At 37.4% G+C, this 20,914-nt stretch overlaps 1 protein-coding gene and 1 long non-coding RNA gene across 8 annotated transcripts in view; one reads left to right on the forward strand and one right to left on the reverse strand.

Moving 5' to 3' along the window:
* Musk (muscle associated receptor tyrosine kinase) overlaps window positions 1–20,914 on the forward strand; it is a 101,451-nt gene that overhangs the window by 54,563 nt on the left and 25,974 nt on the right. For all 6 annotated transcript variants that reach the window (XM_090329174.1, XM_090329172.1, XM_090329176.1 and 3 more), the window contains 2 exons: window positions 7,568–7,727; window positions 15,925–15,931. In XM_090329174.1, the coding sequence (XP_090185300.1) occupies window positions 7,568–7,727; window positions 15,925–15,931 (167 nt within the window). The remainder of the gene's footprint in view (window positions 1–7,567; window positions 7,728–15,924; window positions 15,932–20,914) is intronic.
* LOC150065771 (uncharacterized) overlaps window positions 1–20,914 on the reverse strand; it is a 122,615-nt gene that overhangs the window by 33,515 nt on the left and 68,186 nt on the right. The gene's annotated exons all lie outside the window — the stretch shown is intronic.

Genomic DNA, 20,914 nt, shown 5'->3' on the forward strand with positions numbered 1-20,914 from the left:
AGAATCATGCACTACTCTAGGCCTTGTGGAAAAAGGAGAAAACAAAACAAAGTGCCCTTCCTTCAGAGACCATGCATACTGATAGGAGAAGACACATGATAAAATAAACAAATAAGATAATCTATATTGCATATGGAATATAACTGCATAAAAATGAAAAAGCTTGGAGCATAATTGGAAAGTTTGAATTTAGGAGAAAAAATATCGGTTTTTCATAGGACAGTTAGGTCTTTTTAAAGCAAAGCTATTAGTGCAAACAGCTAGAAGAGATGAAGAAGGAGACAATGAAGCCTCAGAAAGGCCAAATGGACAGTCTCTGAGATAAATATGTATCTTCTACATCAGAGGGACAGCAAGAAGGCTAGTGTGGCCACAAGTGAGTCTGCAAAGTTCAGAGAGGTGAGGACTGTGTATAGACATTGTAGGACATAAAGTCTGTGGAAGACACTAATACAACTTATACTTTTATTCATGTGTGGTAGGACACACAACTGTTTTCTTTGCTGGCTGATTCTTGTTCATTGTGATTATTTTTTTCTTGTCTTCTTAATTACTTTCTGGTGAAAAGTTAAAATGTCAGGAATGAAATGTAAAAGGCAAAACAGATCTTTCACCTGATTCTAAAACAGGAACAAAATAAACCAGCAGTGACTTTCCCCCAGGAAGAAGGCATAACTACAGCTGCAGTTCTTATGGTCAGAGAGCATGCCTTGCTCTTACAGCCAAGTTCTTGGTAATTCTAGTCAAGTTCAAAATGAAAGCAAGATACCTTGGCATAGGCTGACATAAATCACCGGAAATGGAGGCAATTTCAGGCACAGGGTGTTTTAAAAGTAGCAAGGTAGAAATTCCACTGATGAGAACCTAAAGGAGCCACTAGCTCTAATCTCATTTTCAGAGTACCAGAAAAAAACAGTTCAGAACCAGGAGAGATTTGCACAAAATAAACTAGAGGTTGATCTGTACCTTTTACTAACTAGACTGCACTACAACTAACCTCCTAACATGCTACCAAGTCCACAGCCCTCTAACAGGTGAAAATGGTTCCTTTTCCTTTCTCTGACCCTGTCAAAAACAAAAAACAAAAACAACTCTAAAGAGCTAGAGCTGAAGAGTTGGAAGAAGTAAAGAAACTGGGGTCAAAGGCATTCAGAAATGATTTCCATTCTGCCTAAGGAAATGCTAATTGTTTTCCATGGAAATTTGCAATCCCAGGTAGACATGGATAGAGCAGATGGCTTTTTACAAGAAAAAGCCTTGTGGTTTTTTTTTTTTTTTTTTTTTTTTGCCAGTCCTGGGCTTGAGCTCAGGGCCTGAGCACTGTCCTTGGACTTTCTCAATGCTAGAGCTCTACCACTTGAGCCTCAGCACCACTTCCGGCTTTTTTCTATGTATGTGGTACCGAGGAATCGAACCCAGGTCTTCATGCATGCTAGGCAAGCACTTTAACAACTAGGCCAAACTCCCGGCCGAAGCCTTGTGTTTTAATAACCAGATTTATTTAAATGTATACTGATAATATTCTCTATTATTCAGGCATTAGACTAAACATTTGGAAAAACAGTGGCTCACATCTGTAATCCTTACTACTCAGGAGGCTGAGATCTGAGGATCACAGTTCAATGCCAACCCAGGCACTAAAGTCTGTGAGACTCTTATCTCCAATTAACCACTAGAAAACTGCAAGTGGCACTGAAGAGTTCAGGGACAGTGCCCAAGCCCAGAGTTCAAAACAAAAACCAACCCAAAAAACCCAGTGTCTCTCTTGTTCAGTAAATATAACTCCTCAAATGTTTCAAAAATATAATTGACTTCTTTTTTTTGTTTCTGATATTGGGGCTTGAACTCAGGGCCTGGACATTGTCCCTGAGCCTCTTTTGCTCAAAGCTAGCACTCTATTCCTTGAACCATAACAACATTTCCAGATTTTGTTTTATAAGAAGAGTCTTATGGACTTTTCTTCCCTGGCTAGCTTTGAAACACAATTCTCAGATCTCAATCTCCTGAGTAGCTAGGCTTACAGATATAATTATACCAGTGCCTGGCTAAAATAAAAAAATAAGTAATTTTAATTAGACCATTACATTTAATAATTATTTGATTACTCAATTTTCATTTTTGAGTGCATTTAATTATTCAGCTTAATTTGATAATATATTAAACTTTTAAAAATAAATAACCAAATTATCTATATGGAAGATGGAGTTTTTTAATTCTTTTTATTAAAGAATTTATTAACATTGATTTTTACATCATATTTCAAATGACGTATTTAACAAACAAGTATTCAAGAAGGGAGTTTCTATATACAATCATTGGCACTTAGATTTTAGAACATAATTAAAATTAGGCTGAGAGTTTATGTCATAGATACATATTAGTCTATGTAATAAAACATTATGTCTATAGAGTCATAAATTTTTATGTCTATGTAGTTGTGTTTATATTTCCAATACCATGTCCATAGCATTGGGTACTCAAATGTTGAGTCCTCGCTCTTGTACTGTTTGGATCTGATAGCCACATATTAAGGATACCATGCACCTCTTGTTCCTTTGGTCTTATCTCACTCAACATGAAAATGGAGTTTTTGAATAACCTTTTTTTCAGTCTCTCATTTAAAAAAATCAAATCTGTAGGTAGCTGCACAAGGAGGTTTTAATTCGGCATGTCCAAGTAGCAGAGTGGCACAGAGGAAGTGTGCTGGGCCCATAATTCAGCATGTTCATTTATAAAAACAATGCATCTTGACCAGTGTCACCTTTTCATAATTCTCTTTCATCTCTCCCAACCCCATTCATTCCTTCATTTGAATATTCTTAAAGAGAGATTTATCTGTATTTTATCAGATTTCTAAAAGATAGTATTTTTGGTTTCATGTATGTAGGTTTTGGAGTTGTCTTTACTAGCAAGTAAACCAAAATAATTACGTATAAAAAGCATTTTGTAGAGTAATTGAACAGCCAGTTTGAAAGAAGTCAACACTACAGCTGTTAGTTGAAACCAACAATCTTTCATCTGTTTTCGATGATGTATAGAAATTGCTGATGCATGGACATTATTAAAATTACATGAAAATGTGCCCTCCTGAGTCATACTCTAATTATTCCACAAGATATTCTCAAGCAGCCATAACTGTTCACAAGACAGGACCATTGGAGCCAGTAGACATTTTAGAAATCAACTTATGCTAAGGTCAAATCATAAAGGTATAATATCACCCACTGCTTTAGGAAGAGTTTCTCAAGGCAGTGTTATTAGACATTATTAACACATTAATGATTTATAAAATATATTCTATATGTCTACACTGCTTTACTACCTTCAAAGGGCTTTTATATGAATGACCTTATGTGTGGATGACTATAATCTAACTAAATAGTAAATTACTTTTACTGCATACTTAAGGTATAGGGCATGATGTTTATTATACATATATTCAAGGAAATGATTGCTACACGCAAGCTAATTGATGTATTATCACCTCACAAAGTCATCAGTAGCTCAGAAATTACAGAGCAGTTTATGTGGTTCTTTCAGGTCAGTGTGCCTGAGTAATGTGAAAATAATGTAACAACTGTAAATTCTAGATGCAGTCACTTCAGTTTTAACAGTCATCCCTCAGTAGCCATGAAGTATCAGCTTCACAACCCTGTGGATTAAAAAGAAACTGCATACCAGTGCTACTGGCTCATGCCTGTAATTCTAGCTACTCATGAGGCTGAGAACTGAGCACTGCAATTCAAAGCCAGTCTAAGCACGAAATTCCACCATACTCTTATCTCCAATTAACTACCAGAAAGCTGGAAATGGCACTGTGGCTCAAGTGGTAGGGCACTAGTCTTGAGCTGAAGAGCTCAGGGAAAACGCCCAGGCCCACTACTGATCAAAACAAACATACAAATTCTGCATGCACAAGTCCCTTGTATAAACCATGTAATGCTTGCATATAATGTTTGCATATCCCCCAGCAGCCTTTACACCATCCCTACATTACTTTTAATACCTAATTTCTATATAAATAGTTCTCACTGCTGTCTTCTTTGGAGAATAATGACTGGAAAAGTCTGTATGTGCTCCATGAGGAAACTTTTTTTTTTTCCAGTCCTGGCCTTGAGCTCAGGGCCTAAACACTGTCCTTGGACTTTTCTCAAGGCTAGAACTCTACCACTTGACCACTTGAGCTTCAGACCACTTCTCTGGCTTTTTTTGTTTAATGTATGTAGTACCGAGGAAGTGAACCTGGATCTTTGTGCATGCTAGGCAAGCACTCTACCACTAGGCCAAACTCCTGCCCACCACCCTTTTTATAATTTATTTATTTAGTATGTATGTATGTATGTATTTATTTATTTCTTTTTGCCAGTCCTGGGCTTGAGTCAGGGCCTGAGCACTGTCCTTGGGCTTTCGCATGGCTAGAGCTCTACCATTGAGCCTCAGCACCACTTTTTTTTTATGTATGTGGTACCGAGGAATCGAACCCAGGTCTTTGTGCATGCTAGGCAAGCACTCTACCACTAGGCCAAACTCCTGGCCCCATATGGAAACATTTTTAAAGATATTTTTGATAACAGTTGGTTCCATTCACAGATACACAACCCACAGATATAAAGGTCCAACGAAATTCTTTACACATACTTTGGTAAAAGCGCAGAGTGATAAGCTGATTTTTACTTCTTTGATATTTCAAACCTGTAGAGGGGGTCAAAGATCTAAGTGGAGGACAGAGGATTGTTTTTAATTTTAAATCCAAAATACTAAACTGTTGGTCAGGATGATCCATGAAGATAGGAAAACAAATTCAAACTATGACTAACAAGGCCTGCTGGACATGAGTCACTGACTGAATGGAGCAAAACCTCTGGACACAAAGGGACAGCACGGAGATTCCTTTTAGTCAAGTACAGAGCTTTGTAATGCATGGTATCACACTGTTTCAACACCAGATGAAGTCCAGGAAGGTGGTCCATCAGCTCCGGACAGCTTCTCTTTCTTATGAAGGATACTTTCAGTGACTATGAGGAAGTATTCAGAAATACTGGCTTCAAGGCAAACATGAAAAGAGTGGGATTCTAGGCAGCATGGGGGATGGCATACTTCTAACTTGTTTCCTGGGCCTTACAAAGCTTTGCTTCTTGAAGGAAGAAGCTTTGCAAAGGATGGAAGCGAGGGAAAACCAAGACGGGGGGTGGGGGGTGGGTGGGGGGGAGGGTGATGGGTACCAAGATATATGAAAGGGTATCAATGTATGTGAATTAATGCACCTTCTATCTGGCAAATATCATGTAACCCTTTTATTAATTACAATAAAAAATTATAAAAAAAAAGGGATGGAAGCATCTGCCCTATGGTTTTTACTTACTGGAAAACAACACAATATAAAATATAAGACAGAATGAAACATGTCAAATAAACACATGAATTTATAGTCTTCCATTTCTTTTTTCCTTATTGCTGCTTAGTATGAAAATTCAGAGACAGTACAAAGTTCTATTTAAAATTATTTAGGAAGCCAGGCACAGTAGTTCACGCCTATAATCCTACCTACTCGGGAGGCTGAGATCTGAGGATCGTGGTTCAAAGCCAGCCCAGGCACTAAAGTCTGTGACATTTTTATCTCCAATTAACTACTAGATAGCAGGAAATGGGGCTATGGCTCAGGGGTAGGGCAGTATCCTTGAGCTGAAGAGCTCAGGGACAGCGCCTAGGCCCAAAGTTCAAGCTCCATGACCCCCCCAAAAAATTGCTTAGTCCTTTGGAACTAAACACTCATATCTCATGTCCATAAGATACTGCAATTCTGATAAATATAATGATAAATTCAATTGGAATTTACAACATTGTATGTATCTCTTAAGGATGAAGATAAAGATAAAGGGCAAACTCTCAATACCCAATTTCTATAGAAAGTGCCTGATGCCAGGGATAACCCACAAGGAGGCATCCTGGAAGAGAACTAGTCTCACCTTAGGACTTCAGCCTTTCTTGCTAAATGGTAAAAATGCACTATTGCACAAAACAGGGGGATAGCTGGCTCCAATCTTGTCACTCTGCCACATCCACTGCCATTGGACAGAGGAATCTTCCATATAAGCCCAACTCAGGTCACTATTGTCCCTACTTCTGGTCAAGAAGACAACAGAAAAGAAACACCAATGTAAAAAGTGTTACCATCTTAACACTGATATTTAGATGCCAGATATGGAGTTGTTTCATAGTTGGCTGATTTGTGAAAGTTACTGTTAGCTTTCTGTTACCATGAAAAAATATCTGAGAAAACTAACTTAAAATCAATATTTATTTGGGCTCATATTTCAGAAACATTAAGTCCATGGTCACTTGGGTCCACTGCTTTGGACCTATGGTGGCACTGGACATGATGGCAGTTGGGAGCATGGTAAAATAGGCAGCTCACCTCACAGCAATGAGGAAGAAAAGAGAAAAGAAGGCACCAGAGTGCCAATATACCCCAATGACTTAACTTCCTTCCTCAAGGTCCCACCCTAGCTGGTAATGAAGCCTTTAATACATGAAACTATAGGAAGACCTGCAGATCTAAAATGTAACATTTATTGTTATAGTTCTTGCATTTTGTATGTGTTTGCTTTATTTATTGCTTTGTTTGAGTCAGTACTTCCTAGCCTAGGCTGGTCTTGAATTATTCTATGGACAAAGCTGACCTCAAGCTCATGATCCTTCTGCTTCAGCATTCTGAAGTCCTAGGATTACAAGTGTCTGGATACCAGGTCTAACTTGTTCTTGTTTTCTAATGATTTTCATTCATCCTTGATTCAAGGATTAGGCAGGGGCTAGGAGACTGGGAAGTCATCTGTCTGTCTGTCTGTGTGTGGTCTGTCTATCCACTATGCATTACGGAGAATTAATCAGAGGTTACCAAAATAAGTCCCAAAGTCTAAACTATCCCATAGTCTAAACTATCTCCATGTCACAGGGGACAAATCTTGGAGCATCCACGCAGAGTATCTTCCCTACTTTTTATTAGTCATCAGTTGTTCAAAGCTTAGCAACTTAAAATAATAACCACTTCTGAATGCTTAATGGTTATCTGAGGATCACTTGATGATTTGGCTTACATGAAACAGGATTTGAACCAACCTTGGCAGGCCTGGCTCCCATCATTGACAAGTTGTGTATTGGCTGGTCAAGAAGAGCCTTCTTCATATGTTTCATGGTTGTCATTAGATCCTTCATGATATAGTAGGAATAAATGGATTGTGTGTGTTTTATACTCAAGCTGGCTCTAACTGTGTCACAGGAAACCACAGAAATGTACAAGTCTCTGTTAAGACATCCTAAAACACAACACACACTAAATTAGATTAAAAGTGTGAAAAAAAGAGGCTCCTTTTTGAGGAAAGACCCATCAATTTACACTACCATTTACACTACCAAGCAAGGGGTTGGCATTTTTTAAAACTACTCTGGCAATTCTTTTCCACATGCCTTTTGATCTTGTTCCTGATGCTTTTCCATTCTGGTCTACTGGTTGTAGTATATTAGGAAACTTACCATCTACTCTATCTTTTATTTTTCCCTGCTCTGTTAGGTTTCTTCTGGGTCCATTCAAGAGAGTGTGAAAGATCGAGTGATTGACTCAAGACTGCAGCTATTTATCACCAAGCCAGGACTCTATACGTGCATAGCTACCAATAAGCATGGAGAGAAATACAGCACTGCAAAGGCTGCAAGCACCATTAGTATAGCAGGTAGGATGGCTCCAAATGCCTGTACTTCTCCAGAAGAAAGTGAAGTTACACTATTCCACACTATCTGGCAATGGGGAAATCTTTTCTTTTCTCTCTTACTCTAGTCCCCTTTGGGCTATGAGGGGAAATAGTTTTCATCAGGACACTCTAAAGATGACCTATACATAGATTTCTGATGATTTTACCTCACAAGTAAATCTTCAAATTTGTTAAAGCGCTGGGTAGCAACTTTACAGAAATTCATTTCTATTTCTTATTTTCCTTCTATTTCCTCTTTCTTTCCTTCCTTCCTTCCCCTATTTATCATCTTTGTCTTTCTCTGTGTCTCTGTCTGTCTGCCCTTCTCTCTCCTTTTCTCTCTTTTAAAGAGCAAGTTGGCAGATATTTAACATGGTTGAGCCAATTTCCACATATCTGTTTCTCAAAGCCATTCTTACCTATAAGTATGACTATTGTGAGTTTTTTCTCCTGTTTTATGCAAACAACAGCAAACCTTACAGGTATGGTCAAGGAAAAGTGCTGACATATATGTTTTCTAGGATATTTATGTTGAATTATACAAGTTTGTTTTTAAAATTCAAATGTCCTCAAGGCTTCTGAGAACATTTATGGAATTCTTCAAGATAGAAATAATCCATGTATCAGGAAATACCAGGCATGTTATATTCATAGCAAGTCTACTGTTCAAGGATCAGCCAAGAGGTGCTTGGACTGACATGTAAGACAAGTGCTGTATCCAACGCCAGCTCTCAAAGCCTGCTGCTTCTTATTACAGTCTGACTTTTTTGATCTCCTCTGGTGAAGAACTTTCCAATAATGTCTGGAATTTTTAATTTGAGGTGAGTGAGACCTCAGAGAAGTATAAGAGGAGCATTGAACAAGGATGGATCTCTAGAGAGTGGTCAGGAGGAAAAAGAAGACCCATACACCAAACTCCCTCTATCATATACCTGGGCTTATATCTGTCTACAGAGTTTTGAGGCGAGTCCTAACAGAAAATTCAAGTCAATTTAACAAGTAACAAAATAATTACTGTTTACATTGTCCTTGCTGTTTATAAAAAATTCAGGAAAGGATTTTATGTGAAGACAGTAATACAGAGAGAGATGTAAAATGTATTATGTAATATACATAATAATATATCATATTTACATGAGAAGGAAAGGGAGGAGGGAGAACTTTTACCTGTAAGTACTGAAATCTAAGCAAGTATTCTGATTAAGTTCATCCTGCATTTCTACTGGACAGGAAAGAAACTTTACTGTTACTAATCTTAAGAAAATTTCATTTCTGGTAATTTTTAGTCATTTAGAAATAATCTCACTTTTCATTTCTCCAATGATCTCTTTTCCTTTATAGAAAGGAGAAGATTTACATTTAGGAAGTAAACGTAATGGTTTCTGGTGAAGTCACCACATAGGGAAACATGATTTCATCTCATCTTGGTTGGGACCTAGAGGACCTCCCTGGTGACTCTGCTCCATTGGACACCTTTTAGATCATCCACAGCCCTTTGTATCTCAGCCGAATCTATCAAGCCCATGTTATAAGTCTCCTCTGCAACCTCAACAGTAAGATCCTTCTCCTTATCCCCACTGTATCCCTGGAGCAGCCATACTAAACTTAGGTCTCCCATGATTCCTCATGGAGCCTGAAGCAACTTCTGGACTACTTTTCAAGGCATACAGAAGGCAAAGGGAGATTCAGAACTGCTCACTCAGTTCTGTATACTCAGTCTTGTCACACTATTATGTTTATGCTCCTGTAACCATCCTATAGAAGGGTATAGAATCCCCATAGGTGTATTGCTTCCAGGATTCCCAATAATAATTTTTTTAAATCCTTCATTTTCTATTGCTTTTCCCTTATTTAATCAATATACCCCCATTCCAAGATTTCAATCCAGAAAAGGAATTGACAATATATATATATATATATATATATTATTCATGTCACTACCTTCCCATTTTCCACAACCTACCAACAAGCTGGTCAGGCCAGTCAGGGCTCAGGGATACTTTAATGTGGTAACCTTCAGAGTCCAAAAGTATAAGCATCATAGAGGCAAAAATCTTGACCAATATGAGACTTAATAAATGATTCTACCTATACCATAAAAAGGCATATCTATCCTTCAGTGTATTATTTTTTTATAGTTTGTTTTTGCTGTTGTACTGGTTCTGGAGTTTGAACTTAAGACTTAGGTGCTATCCCTAAGCTTTGTTACTTAAAGCCATTACTTTAATACTTGAGGCACAGTTCCATATCCAGCTTTTTGGTGATTAATTGAAGATACAATCTCATGTACTTTTCTACTTGGGCTGACTTTAAGCTGTGATCCTCAGATTTCAGCCTCCTATGTAGCTAGAAGTATAGACATAGGTTTGTAATTGGTAGCTGGTTCCCTCCTCTTTTTACTCCCCCCATGGTGTAATCTTTTAAGACATTGAAGGACCGCAAACATGATCACCTCCATATTATGTAGAGTAAAAATTATCTTTTGACCATATCCTTGCCCAGATAAGATCCCACTCCATTAATAAATGAAACATAGTATATACACAGAGAAATCTGCATCTTCAAAACATAATAGTATCATTGTGTGATTGAAAAGGAGTCTTGAGGTATGAGACAAGTGGCACAGAAAGAGAATATCCCACAGTGAAGGATGTGGACAACCAGCAATGGTTTCCTATAGAAAATATCAGTGCAAGTCGAAAATGGTAGCAGTGCATGAGACAGCATGTGACAACAGAGGAGCAGTCAGGGGACAAAGTGCAGTCACCTCAGTAGGTGCACTGGTTATACAGACTAGTACCAGCAAACTCAATAACAAGGTGGCCTAGAAATCAGTTTTAGTGGTGGAGGAAACATGGATGCCCTGGAAATGATATTTTAAACCACTGTGCAAAGAAGTATATTTACAGTAGCTGCTAGGGCATTATCAAGGAACTTGGTATTCTACAGTACCCAGCAGAAGAGAAGGATTTACCTATAACTGTGACCTCAGATTTTGCCCTTTTAGGAACTTCATGAGCAATACCACAATCTGTCCACATATAGGACCACAATATTCCACAATATTGGAGACCAAGTAGGAAAAAAAGCCCAAAACATTAGTAAAAAACTGGAAAAGGTAAGAAGAAACCAACTAGAAGTTCTGGAGTGGGTACAATCAGAAACACGACTATGAGTTGGAAAATCACTATGTATCTAGTATTATTCTCTTTCCTAATTTAGGAATTAAAAAAAAAAAAACCTCCAAGAGTCTTCTATTTAACCACCTATCGCTTTCTCTAGTGAATTGTTACTAACCAGTAGGGGACTTGACTGTCTTCCACTTTATCTAAAATCTCCCCAAGTATCCCCAGGCAGATCTAGTGAGGCTATCACAAGTGCAAATTGACTAAGACTTACAAATGACATAGGATATTTGCCATTTGTCTTTTCTCCCTTTGACCTGTTTTTGTCATTTAAACCTGATGATGACCTCATGAAGATTCCTCAGGAACCCCTGTGAAAATTCGCTCCTACCCTCTCAGGAGCTTCCTAGACTAACACTATTCATGAGGCCATGTTTTTTTTTTTTTTTTTTTTTATGAAAAAGGGATCCTTAGAGCCATTTTAATTCAGGGTTATTTTCCACAAACCAGGTCGTAGACTTCCCAAACTTACTAGAGCTTGGACACTTGCTTTTTTCCCTCCATTTCTGCTTTTGATCCTTCTTTCCTACAGTCTCTAGAGGCTTCCAGAGATCCAGAGCTCCAGTTAGACATGGCACCTCCTCTTGCCATTCTGTCAACACTTTCTGACTGTTGCCTGCTGTTTCTCACTTCAGCCTCTCCAACCTCCTCTTCTGTTCTGTTGTCAGTATCCACCTCTATCACAGCTCTTTTTCTCAGTTGGAAGTTTTTCAATCTGTTTATTTACTCATCCCAGGAGGAAAACTGGAAATGGAAAGAGCTGGTCTAGTATACAGGGTTATGTCTAAGGATGCTTCTAGAGTTTGAAAGACAACAGAAAAAGATTTTCCCAGAACCTTTCCATGAGCTTGCTTAGATTCTTGTTCATTGTTTGGAAAATAGGGTATAGTTCTTTCTCAGAGATTTACATCTGCTATTAGTCATCAAAGGGATGAGGGAAACTTTTGGAATACTTCCTGATGAACCAGGAAGCTACATTTTCCCTTCAGTCACAACCCATAAAGGCTCAGATTACAATTTACACTCATCAGGATGCTAAGTATTTGGACAGATGCCTTCTCTTTGTCACCAGAGCCCTCAATTCAAGGAGAGAGACCAGTCTATGATCCTGGAATGAGCACTGTACTGGATCAGCTAGAGGTCACCAAAATATATACATGGATTCCTAAGAAGAATCAACTATATTTCCTATTCTCAGTGGCTTGATTCTCTTTGGCACAGGTTCATCCTCATTCTATTGAATTCTCTTTTTGTATCTTTTCACTTGCGTGAAAAGATACGTTCTCTCTGTAGCACTAAATCTCTCTGCTTATCTGCACTCCACTGAATTGCAGACTTTTTCCAGAACTTCCTAATGTCCCCTTCTATATGTTCTTCCTGCACAAGGAGAGAACTGCCCAGAGGTTTGGTTCATGTACATGCCAATGTCCCCAGAAATCCACAGTGATACAGATCTCCATTCATCCCACTGCATATCTGTTGTTCACTCTGATTGGCAAAGGAATCTTTGCGGGCAGGTCTCTCCCCAATTCAGTCATAATGTAAATTCTTACTTAAACTAACAATTTTACATTCAGCATTACTAATATCTCTTAGATGCTTAAAATAATATCTCCAAAGACTATCCTCCCTATTTTAACAAAAGAAATGGACTTTTCAAAATATTTTTCAGACTATAAATAGGTTTTAAAGCTATGATTTAACTATTGTCCAGTGATGACTCTGGTGGTTTGATTATTGCGTATCTTGAACTTACCTTGATATTTCCTTTACAGTCACTCTCAAGTATGTAATTTCTTATTTCTGAATGTACTTGGGGTTATCACAAAGGAATGTGCTTCTGTTCTGAAGAGGAACTAATTATTGCATAAAATTATGATTTATATTGAAAGCGTAAGTTTATTCTTGATTGCAGAATAGCTTTGAATAACTCAAATTCAATAGGAACCAGTGTTAACAAAGACTCAAGATTACTTGTGTCATCAATATATTGAGCAATTGAAACTCGACAAGTACACAGAGGAAAAAAGTGTTATAAAAATAACCACGAGGACTAAAGATTAAGCTTTTTAGAATCTTCTTACTCCTCAGGGGATCAAATCCCTGCAAGATCTTAAACAGATTTTATAATTCTCAGGTGAAATTTAGAGATTGAAAGTCAGAAACTAATATATTTTAAGGCTTGAACCTTTTATAAAGTTTAAACACCACTGCTTTGCTTTGCCTGAAGCCAACCAATCTGTCACTGAGAAAAATTAAATGTAGTTCCCCTGCTATTGCTCTCCCTCCCCTTCCTTATATTTTCTAATTTTCTGGCACATGGAAAGAGAAGAAGACTAACAGGGAAGAGGGATTACATCTTTTCCTGAGCAAAAATGCTTTAGTTCTTTTTCTATTGGTTATTACTTCAATTAACACTAATAATGTTAGTGATTATAAAGTAATTCCAGCTGGGCACAGTGGCTCACGCCTGTAATCCTAGCTAATCAGGAGGCTAAGTTCTGAGGATGGAGGGTCAAAGCCAGCCGTGGCATAAAAGGACCTGACACTCTTATCTCCAATTAACCTCTAGAAAACAGGAAGTGGGGCTTGGCTCAAGGGTAGGGAGGTGGCCTTGAGCTGAAGAGCTCAGGGACAGTACCCAGGCTGAGTTCAAGTTCTATGACACAAAGAAAGTAATTCCAAATGCTAGATCAATATGTGTATATCCTCATAACTTGATTAGCAATATACTTTCATTATCCTCATTTTACAGATGAGAAAACCAAAGCTCAGAAAGTTATATTCAAGGTTACTAAAAAATAAATGGCAAGCTGGGTACCAGTGGCTCATAACTGTAATCCTAGCTACTCAGGAAGCTGAGTTCTAAGGATCACAGTTCAAAGTCAGCCTGGACACTAAAGTCCAAGAGACTCTTATCTCCAAATAACCACGAGAAAACCAGAAGTGGCGCTATGGCTGAAGGGGTAGGGTGGTAGGCTTGAGCTGAAGAGCTCAGGGACAATGCCCAGGTCCAGAGTCCAAGCCCCACAACTGACAAAAAGAAAAAAAAAATAAAGGAAGAAAATGAATGGAAGAGTCAGGATTACAACCCAGAAGTGGAGTGCAGTACTCAAGGCTTGTAATTCCTTGGTGGGACATGACTATTTCTGTGCTGCAAGTATCTGACTTAGGACACCGTATGGGTCATATGAGTCTTTGGGAAGAGTCCTTTATAGGCCAATACATCACACACTACCCTTACATGAAAGATTTTCCATAATCCCCAGTTCTTTTGTTTTGGTGGCCAGCCTTCTTGATACCCTAGTTCCCTTCCATAGTGTCCACTGGCCTCAGAATAAACATAGCATCCCTGCTGTTGAAGTGATAGAGAACTCCAGTGTCTCCTTCCTTTCTTCCTGCAGGTCCTAATGGTTGTGATTCATTCTAGAAAGAAATTTCTTTTGCAACTTAAGAGTTTAAACTTAAAACTTCAGTGCTTATATACAGATGGAAAGAATCAACTTGACATTTTATAATCATATGCATAAAAACCATTCAATATGAGAAAATTTGGAGAAATATTTCATTTTCTTGCCTCTTATTTTTACTTCACTGGAAGATTGAGACCCAATGCTGTTTATCTGAGGACAGACTCTACTCAATAGAACAAAGAATGGGAGGATTGGGTCCTTTTAAATGTCTATGTATGGTTGTGTTTATGTATATGTTTACATAGTTTCTGAAATCACTAACTTTAGATATTGGGAGATTTTACCAGTTAACAGCCAGTAAGAAAATTTAAATACGTATATTGGTATTCATGCTATAAATGTTTGGAATGGAAATGCCAGCATTTTGATGGAATAAATACCATGTATTTATAATAGACCAATTCAACCAAAATCAACTCACTTAAAACCAGTTTACATAAATCCTGTTTGTTTACTTTGATTGCCCCATAACAACTATTTCTAACATTTTCTAAATATTATCATGGGTTATTTATGACTTATTTTTGTACTAGTAATATTTATATTAGAGCTTGTTACATATCACTGTATCCTTATTTTATTTAATTTTGAAATCTTGCAGAGTTCATTAGTTTGCCAAAAATGAGTATTTCTTGACATTTCTGCAAAAAAGAAAAATTTGATGGCTTTTTTAAGTTCATAAAGGCAGAAAATTCACATAAACTCGGGGTTACAAAAATCATGTAGTTTTCCCTGGAAATATAAAGGAAGTAATCAGGAATACAGATTAATTATATTTCAAGGAGACTGACTTCTCCAAGAAATTCACTGTGGAATCCTTAGAAATGTCAAAAGAATACCAGCCAAACTGGTCTAAAACCTTCATGGTTTAGATGAAAACTTAGGCGCTGACACTCAGGGAAATTCTAATGCAGCAAATTATTTTTACCTAGGATATATATTATTTACTTTTACCTTTGTAATGAGACAAATGCCACAGCTTCATCCAAGCCCTGAGTTTTTACTTCTGTGGGCACAAATGGCTACTTAATTTGCATAAACCCACTACAAAATAAAAATCCTCAAGGTACTAAATGTTTCAAGACTAACAGCAGAGCATTAGAACAACCCCAAGGCCCCATGTCACTGAATGCCTAAGTTAGCCATTCATGAAGCCAGGCTGGCCTAGCGGGAAAACAGTATCTAACCTCTCCTCTACCCACATGCCTCTTAAAAGATGTCTCTTAGCCATGTTCTGGTTTCTTAAGGCAAAATCTCCTGATGGCTAATTGAGGGAATTTCTGAGTTAGTTGAGACACTATCTTAGCTGATGATGGCTAAGACTCCCTTGTTTGAAACCTGCCTGTTCACATAGTACTAGGACTCCTGATGGAAAGAGAGAACTTTACAGAATCTTGGACATTAGTTCTGTGAAAACTTTCTCTTCTAATCACAAGATGCAAATGTATTAACTTTCTGTTTTATTTTTTTCCTTCTATTTTCAAACTGATTTCCTCTGGGAATGTCCTTTCCTGTTAATAGAATGGAGGTAAGAAGCTATCATTATACCAGTGTTTTGTGTATGTGTTTCAACTTGACACATCATTAATTACTACTTGCTAACCACTGTAACCTTTTGGGAAGTTTCTGTATGTCTAAGACTTCAGTACTCATACAACGTGATGATAATGTTGAAGATAGGTAGTAATACTGAACCTTACTGTATATTAGGCACTATACTAAGAGCTTTACAAGGATTTATTTAAATATGCCCTCATCACAGCCCCCCATGAAATAGGGGCCAGAATCATCAATATTAAAAAAAAAAAAAAAAAACTAAGGCGACTAGAGAGTTACACAACTAGTAAATGATGCTGATAGTAACAGAATACAGGATTAACTTCAAAACCCTTCTTCCTAGCTTTTTCTAGTAGATAATGAGTATCAAACTGTACTATCTAATATGCACTACTAACCAAAATTATCATTAAAAATACTCTATGAAGTTTGCCAAAATTTCCAACTAATTTTACAACTGAATCAAACTAAAACTCAAAATGCTTAATAATTATAATTATGATGACAACAATTGATACTTTTTTTTTTTTTTTTGCTGGTCCTGGGGTTCCAACTCTGGGCCTGGAGGCTGTCCATTTTGCTCAAGGATGGAGCTCTACTACGTGAGCCACAGTGCCACTTCTGGCTCTTTCTGTGATGTACTAGAGATCAGAGTCTTATGGACTTTCCTGCCCCGGCTGGCTTTGAACCACAATTCTCAGATCTCAGCCTCCTGCATAGCTAGAATTACAGGTGTGAGCCATCAGTATTTAGCTTCATGGTACCTTTATGAGCACCATTTTTCTCATTTTATCATTCCTGTTTTTTTCATGGGAGGGAGCTGATGCACCAAGAGTTGCTAACACCACACAGGCAAAGCCTACACCAAGTTCAAATACAGAGACTCTACTTCAAATCCGTAACTACTGCACTAAACCATTTTACCCGTATAGCACAGAAACTGAGCAGGGCATGGAACTCCAGTCACTGATTTGACTTCTATGGAATGAAATAATTTAGTACAAAACAAAGTTTGACTTATTCTAAATCTTGTTCCAATTCATACAGCTTTGTTATACTTGTTTACTCTAAAAAAGTTAATAACTTATATGATAATGGTAGCTTTCAGAGACAAAGCACTGACTCTCAAGAATTCCCCACTGAATCTGAAGAACTATGTGGCATAATCATGGTAAAAGCTAAAGTACAGTGTGGGCCATTTGATAGTGAACAGATGTCATGTTTGAGTCCCAGGCTCTCTAACACTCCTGCCCTCCCTGTTCAGTTTTAAACTAATTTTCTTGTTCTAGCACTCTGTTAGAATTGGAGACACAAAACCAATTGTCTTTCCTGTACCTGAGGAATTTATATTTTACTAGGGCACACACAGATTATTTATAAAACAACATAATAATACAAACAAATTCCAGTGGCTTAAAGAACATGATGTAAATGCAAGCAAGGAAGTTTAAATTCTTATTAGTCACTAAACAAATGCTAGTTAAAGAACAATCTCACCTAAGTAATAGTGATGAATGCCTGTAATCACAGCTCTTGGGAGGCTGAGGAGAAGTCCAGCCTTAGTTACATAACAAGTCTGAGGCCAGGCTGGGTTATATAGTCAGAACTTGTCTCAAAAGTGAAACAAAACCTTTTTGTGGGGTTTATTTTGGTTTGGGTTTTTTGTTTTTTGTTTTTTGGGGTTTTTTTGCCAGTCCTGGCTTGAACTCGGGGCCTGAGCACAGAATCATTTCCAGCTTTTTTTCTTCTATGTATGTAGTATTGAGGAATTGAACCCAGGTCTTCGTGCATGCTAGGCAAGCACTCTACCACTAGGCCAAACTCCTGGCCATTGTGTTTTTTTTTTTAATGGAACAGAATTTTGTTCCATTTTGTTTTTATTTCTAATAATATATGTGCTCTCAAACTCTGTAATAAAACAGTATTGATACATTTTCAATTCTGAGTTGGGTACTTCTATGAACCATAAAATGGTTATATTAATTACCAAATAAATCCACTTTTAGTAAGATATCCTGAGGTAATAATTATGAATAACTATTTTAAGTGACCTTTATTGGTAGAATGTATAAATAATAAGTTTATACTAGTGGTTAAAAACTATGCTTTTGAAAAATAATGCCACAGGTAAATGTAAATATTATAATGCTAAATAACTAAATGCATAGGTTATAACAATGAATTATGTATTTTAGATTATATTTTGCATGTTCAATAACTCCATGTGCCTACATGATATCTAATGTATTTGGTTGCCATAATTAATTTTTAAATTAAAATTTGTTTCTTCTCTATACTCCTTTGCATCTTACATAATAACTGGGCATTAATTTTAGTCAGAAGAAATACATTAAAAAAAAAACAAGGCCAAGTGTACCCCAATAAACTTTCCTCCACTTGCAAACAAAAAACAAAAAAAAACAAGGTTATATCTTTCTTGTTGAAGACATCACATCTGGCATTTGAAAAATGGTATTTGATCTGAGTTGATTTGTATTTTGGAGCAGAAGTTGGAAGGCATTTCCTCTGAAGGGCCAGGTTTTTACTCAGGAAGGCAGACCTAGTTTCCCCTGTTTCATTTTGCTGGTATATCACCAAGTCCCACACACTGCACAGAAAGGTGGAAATAGTTCTGATCCAATAAACTTCATCTATGGAATTGAAATATGAATTCCATTTAAGCTGCATGTGTCTTTCAATAATTTTCTTTCTGAGTTTTTGCAACCATCTAAACATGCAAACACCATTCTTAGCTCTCAGGAAAACAAAAAGATACTTAAATATATATGTTTAAAATAAGACTAGGGCTGGGAGTTTGGCCTAGTGGTAGAGTATTTGCCTAGCATGCACGAAGACCTGGATTTGATTCTTTGGTACCACATACACAGAAAAAAGCCAGAAGTGGTGCTGAGGCTCAAGTGGTAGAGCTCTAGCCTTGAGAAAGTCCAAGGACATCCAAGGACAGTGCTCAGGCCCTGAGCTCAAGCCCAGGACTGGCAAAAAAATCATGAAAATGAAAATTTTACTTTTGGAAAGACTTAAGAAATATTGTCTATGTCGATACATATACCCAGCTATGAAAATCAGTGTTGATAATGATTTAGATTATGGAAAAATTTAAACTAGCTTTGAGTATGTGACAGTGATTTTTCATAATTAACCAAATTCTGTGCCAGGAGTTTGACCTAGTGGTAGAATCCTTGCCTAGCCTGCACAAAGACCCGGGTTTGATTCCTCAGTACCACATACATAGAAAAGTCAGAAGTGGTGGTGTGGCTCAAGTGGTAGTGTGGTAGCGTGGTAGCCTTGAGAAAGCCCAAGAATTGTGCTCAGACCCTGAGTACAAGCCCTAGGACTGGAAAACAAACAAACAAACATAATTAACCAAGTTCCAATATTTAAACATAGTATCATAACTTATTAGTTCAATGTTCAATTTGAGTATTGCTTAAAGAATTTTTATGGATATACTGTCCTGTGAGCTCTATTGTCCACCTCTGGCTTAGCAAATGAATCACATACAAAGATAATGGGCATAAATGAATAAATACAGCTCCAGGTGTTTTGGAGGAAACAGCATAGAATCCTGGCATTACCTGTTAGGAAAGTTCAAGTGCATAAAATGCAGCTGCTAGATAAGGGAGGCTTTATCTGCACCAGAGTGGAGGTAGGGTTATCAAATATAAGTCCACCAGATGGGAAGGACAATATATAGACACACTAGAGTAAGGGATTATCACAGCCCAAACAAGGGCATGGCTGGTCATCATGATAGCCACTTGACATGGTATTGCGTGTTACCTTCATATGAACTGGAAGGTAACATTGCTAAGTATTCTATTGAAGGTGATGCTTACATGTTGAAGAAGAAAGAAATGGGGGTAAGCAGTGTAGTGAGAATCCTTTCAGAAATCTATTTGACTGCATAGAGTTGAAAGAGAGTGATGGGACCAAATAAAGATCCATTATTACCTTTGCAGAAAGATTCAGGTTTATTTTGTCAGGAGGCAAAATAGTAATAAGCTCCATGTATGGTAATAACTAGAATTTTTCTTATTTTTTGCCAGTCCTGGGCTTGAGCTCAGCGCCTGAGCCCTGTCCTTGGACTTTTCTCAAGGCTAGAGCTCTACCACTTGAGCCTCAACACCAGCTTTTTTCTATGTATATGATACCGAGGAATCGAACCTGGGTCTTCTTGCATGCTAGGCAAGCACTCTACCACTAGGCAAAACGCCCAGTCCAGTAACTAGAATTTTAAAGAGATAATCTTTGTAAGGCATTCTAGAATAATCAGCATTATGTAATGGTACAATGAGCAGTGGGACCAGCTGATTCTACAATTGCCTTACAGCTGTCTTAAGAACTAATGCAGGGAAACACATTTGGGCTGGTTGTGGAAAGATTGAACAAAATGGCCCAATGTTTCCCCATTTCTTTCATCTAACAGTTGATTAATGTGTAAAATTTAAGGTTTGCGAGTCTCTGAAAAATGGAGTAGTTGAAATACTGAAACTCAATAGACAAAGATTGATGATAGTAGATAGAAATAATTTTAGATAAATAGGATTCATGTGTGTGTATGAGAAAGACAGACAGACAGAGATAGAGTGATATCTATGTTAATTTTTATACGTCCACTCACATGCTTGAATTATAAAGTTAGTTGACTGCCCCAAGTCAAGTGCTCATGATCTGAGGAGCAGTATAGACATATGGAAAATTAAAAATGAATCATGTACTTTGTATTTGTGGTTTTTCCAACAAGCAAAAGATGATAGTGCTCTTTCCAGAAGAGAAACCAAAATAATAGCTAAGATCTACTTTTCATTCAAAATCTGTTATGTATTCCATTTTTCTTTTTCACTTCTTTTTAATTACATAGTTAAATCTTAATACTTAAAACTTAAATATAATCTTAATTTTATTTAGCCACCTAGAGGTTGCTTCAACCTTT

Source organism: Megascapheus bottae, chromosome 3, assembly GCF_031878675.1.
Source record: "Megascapheus bottae isolate mThoBot1 chromosome 3, mThoBot2.hap1, whole genome shotgun sequence".
NCBI lineage: Eukaryota > Metazoa > Chordata > Mammalia > Rodentia > Geomyidae > Megascapheus > Megascapheus bottae.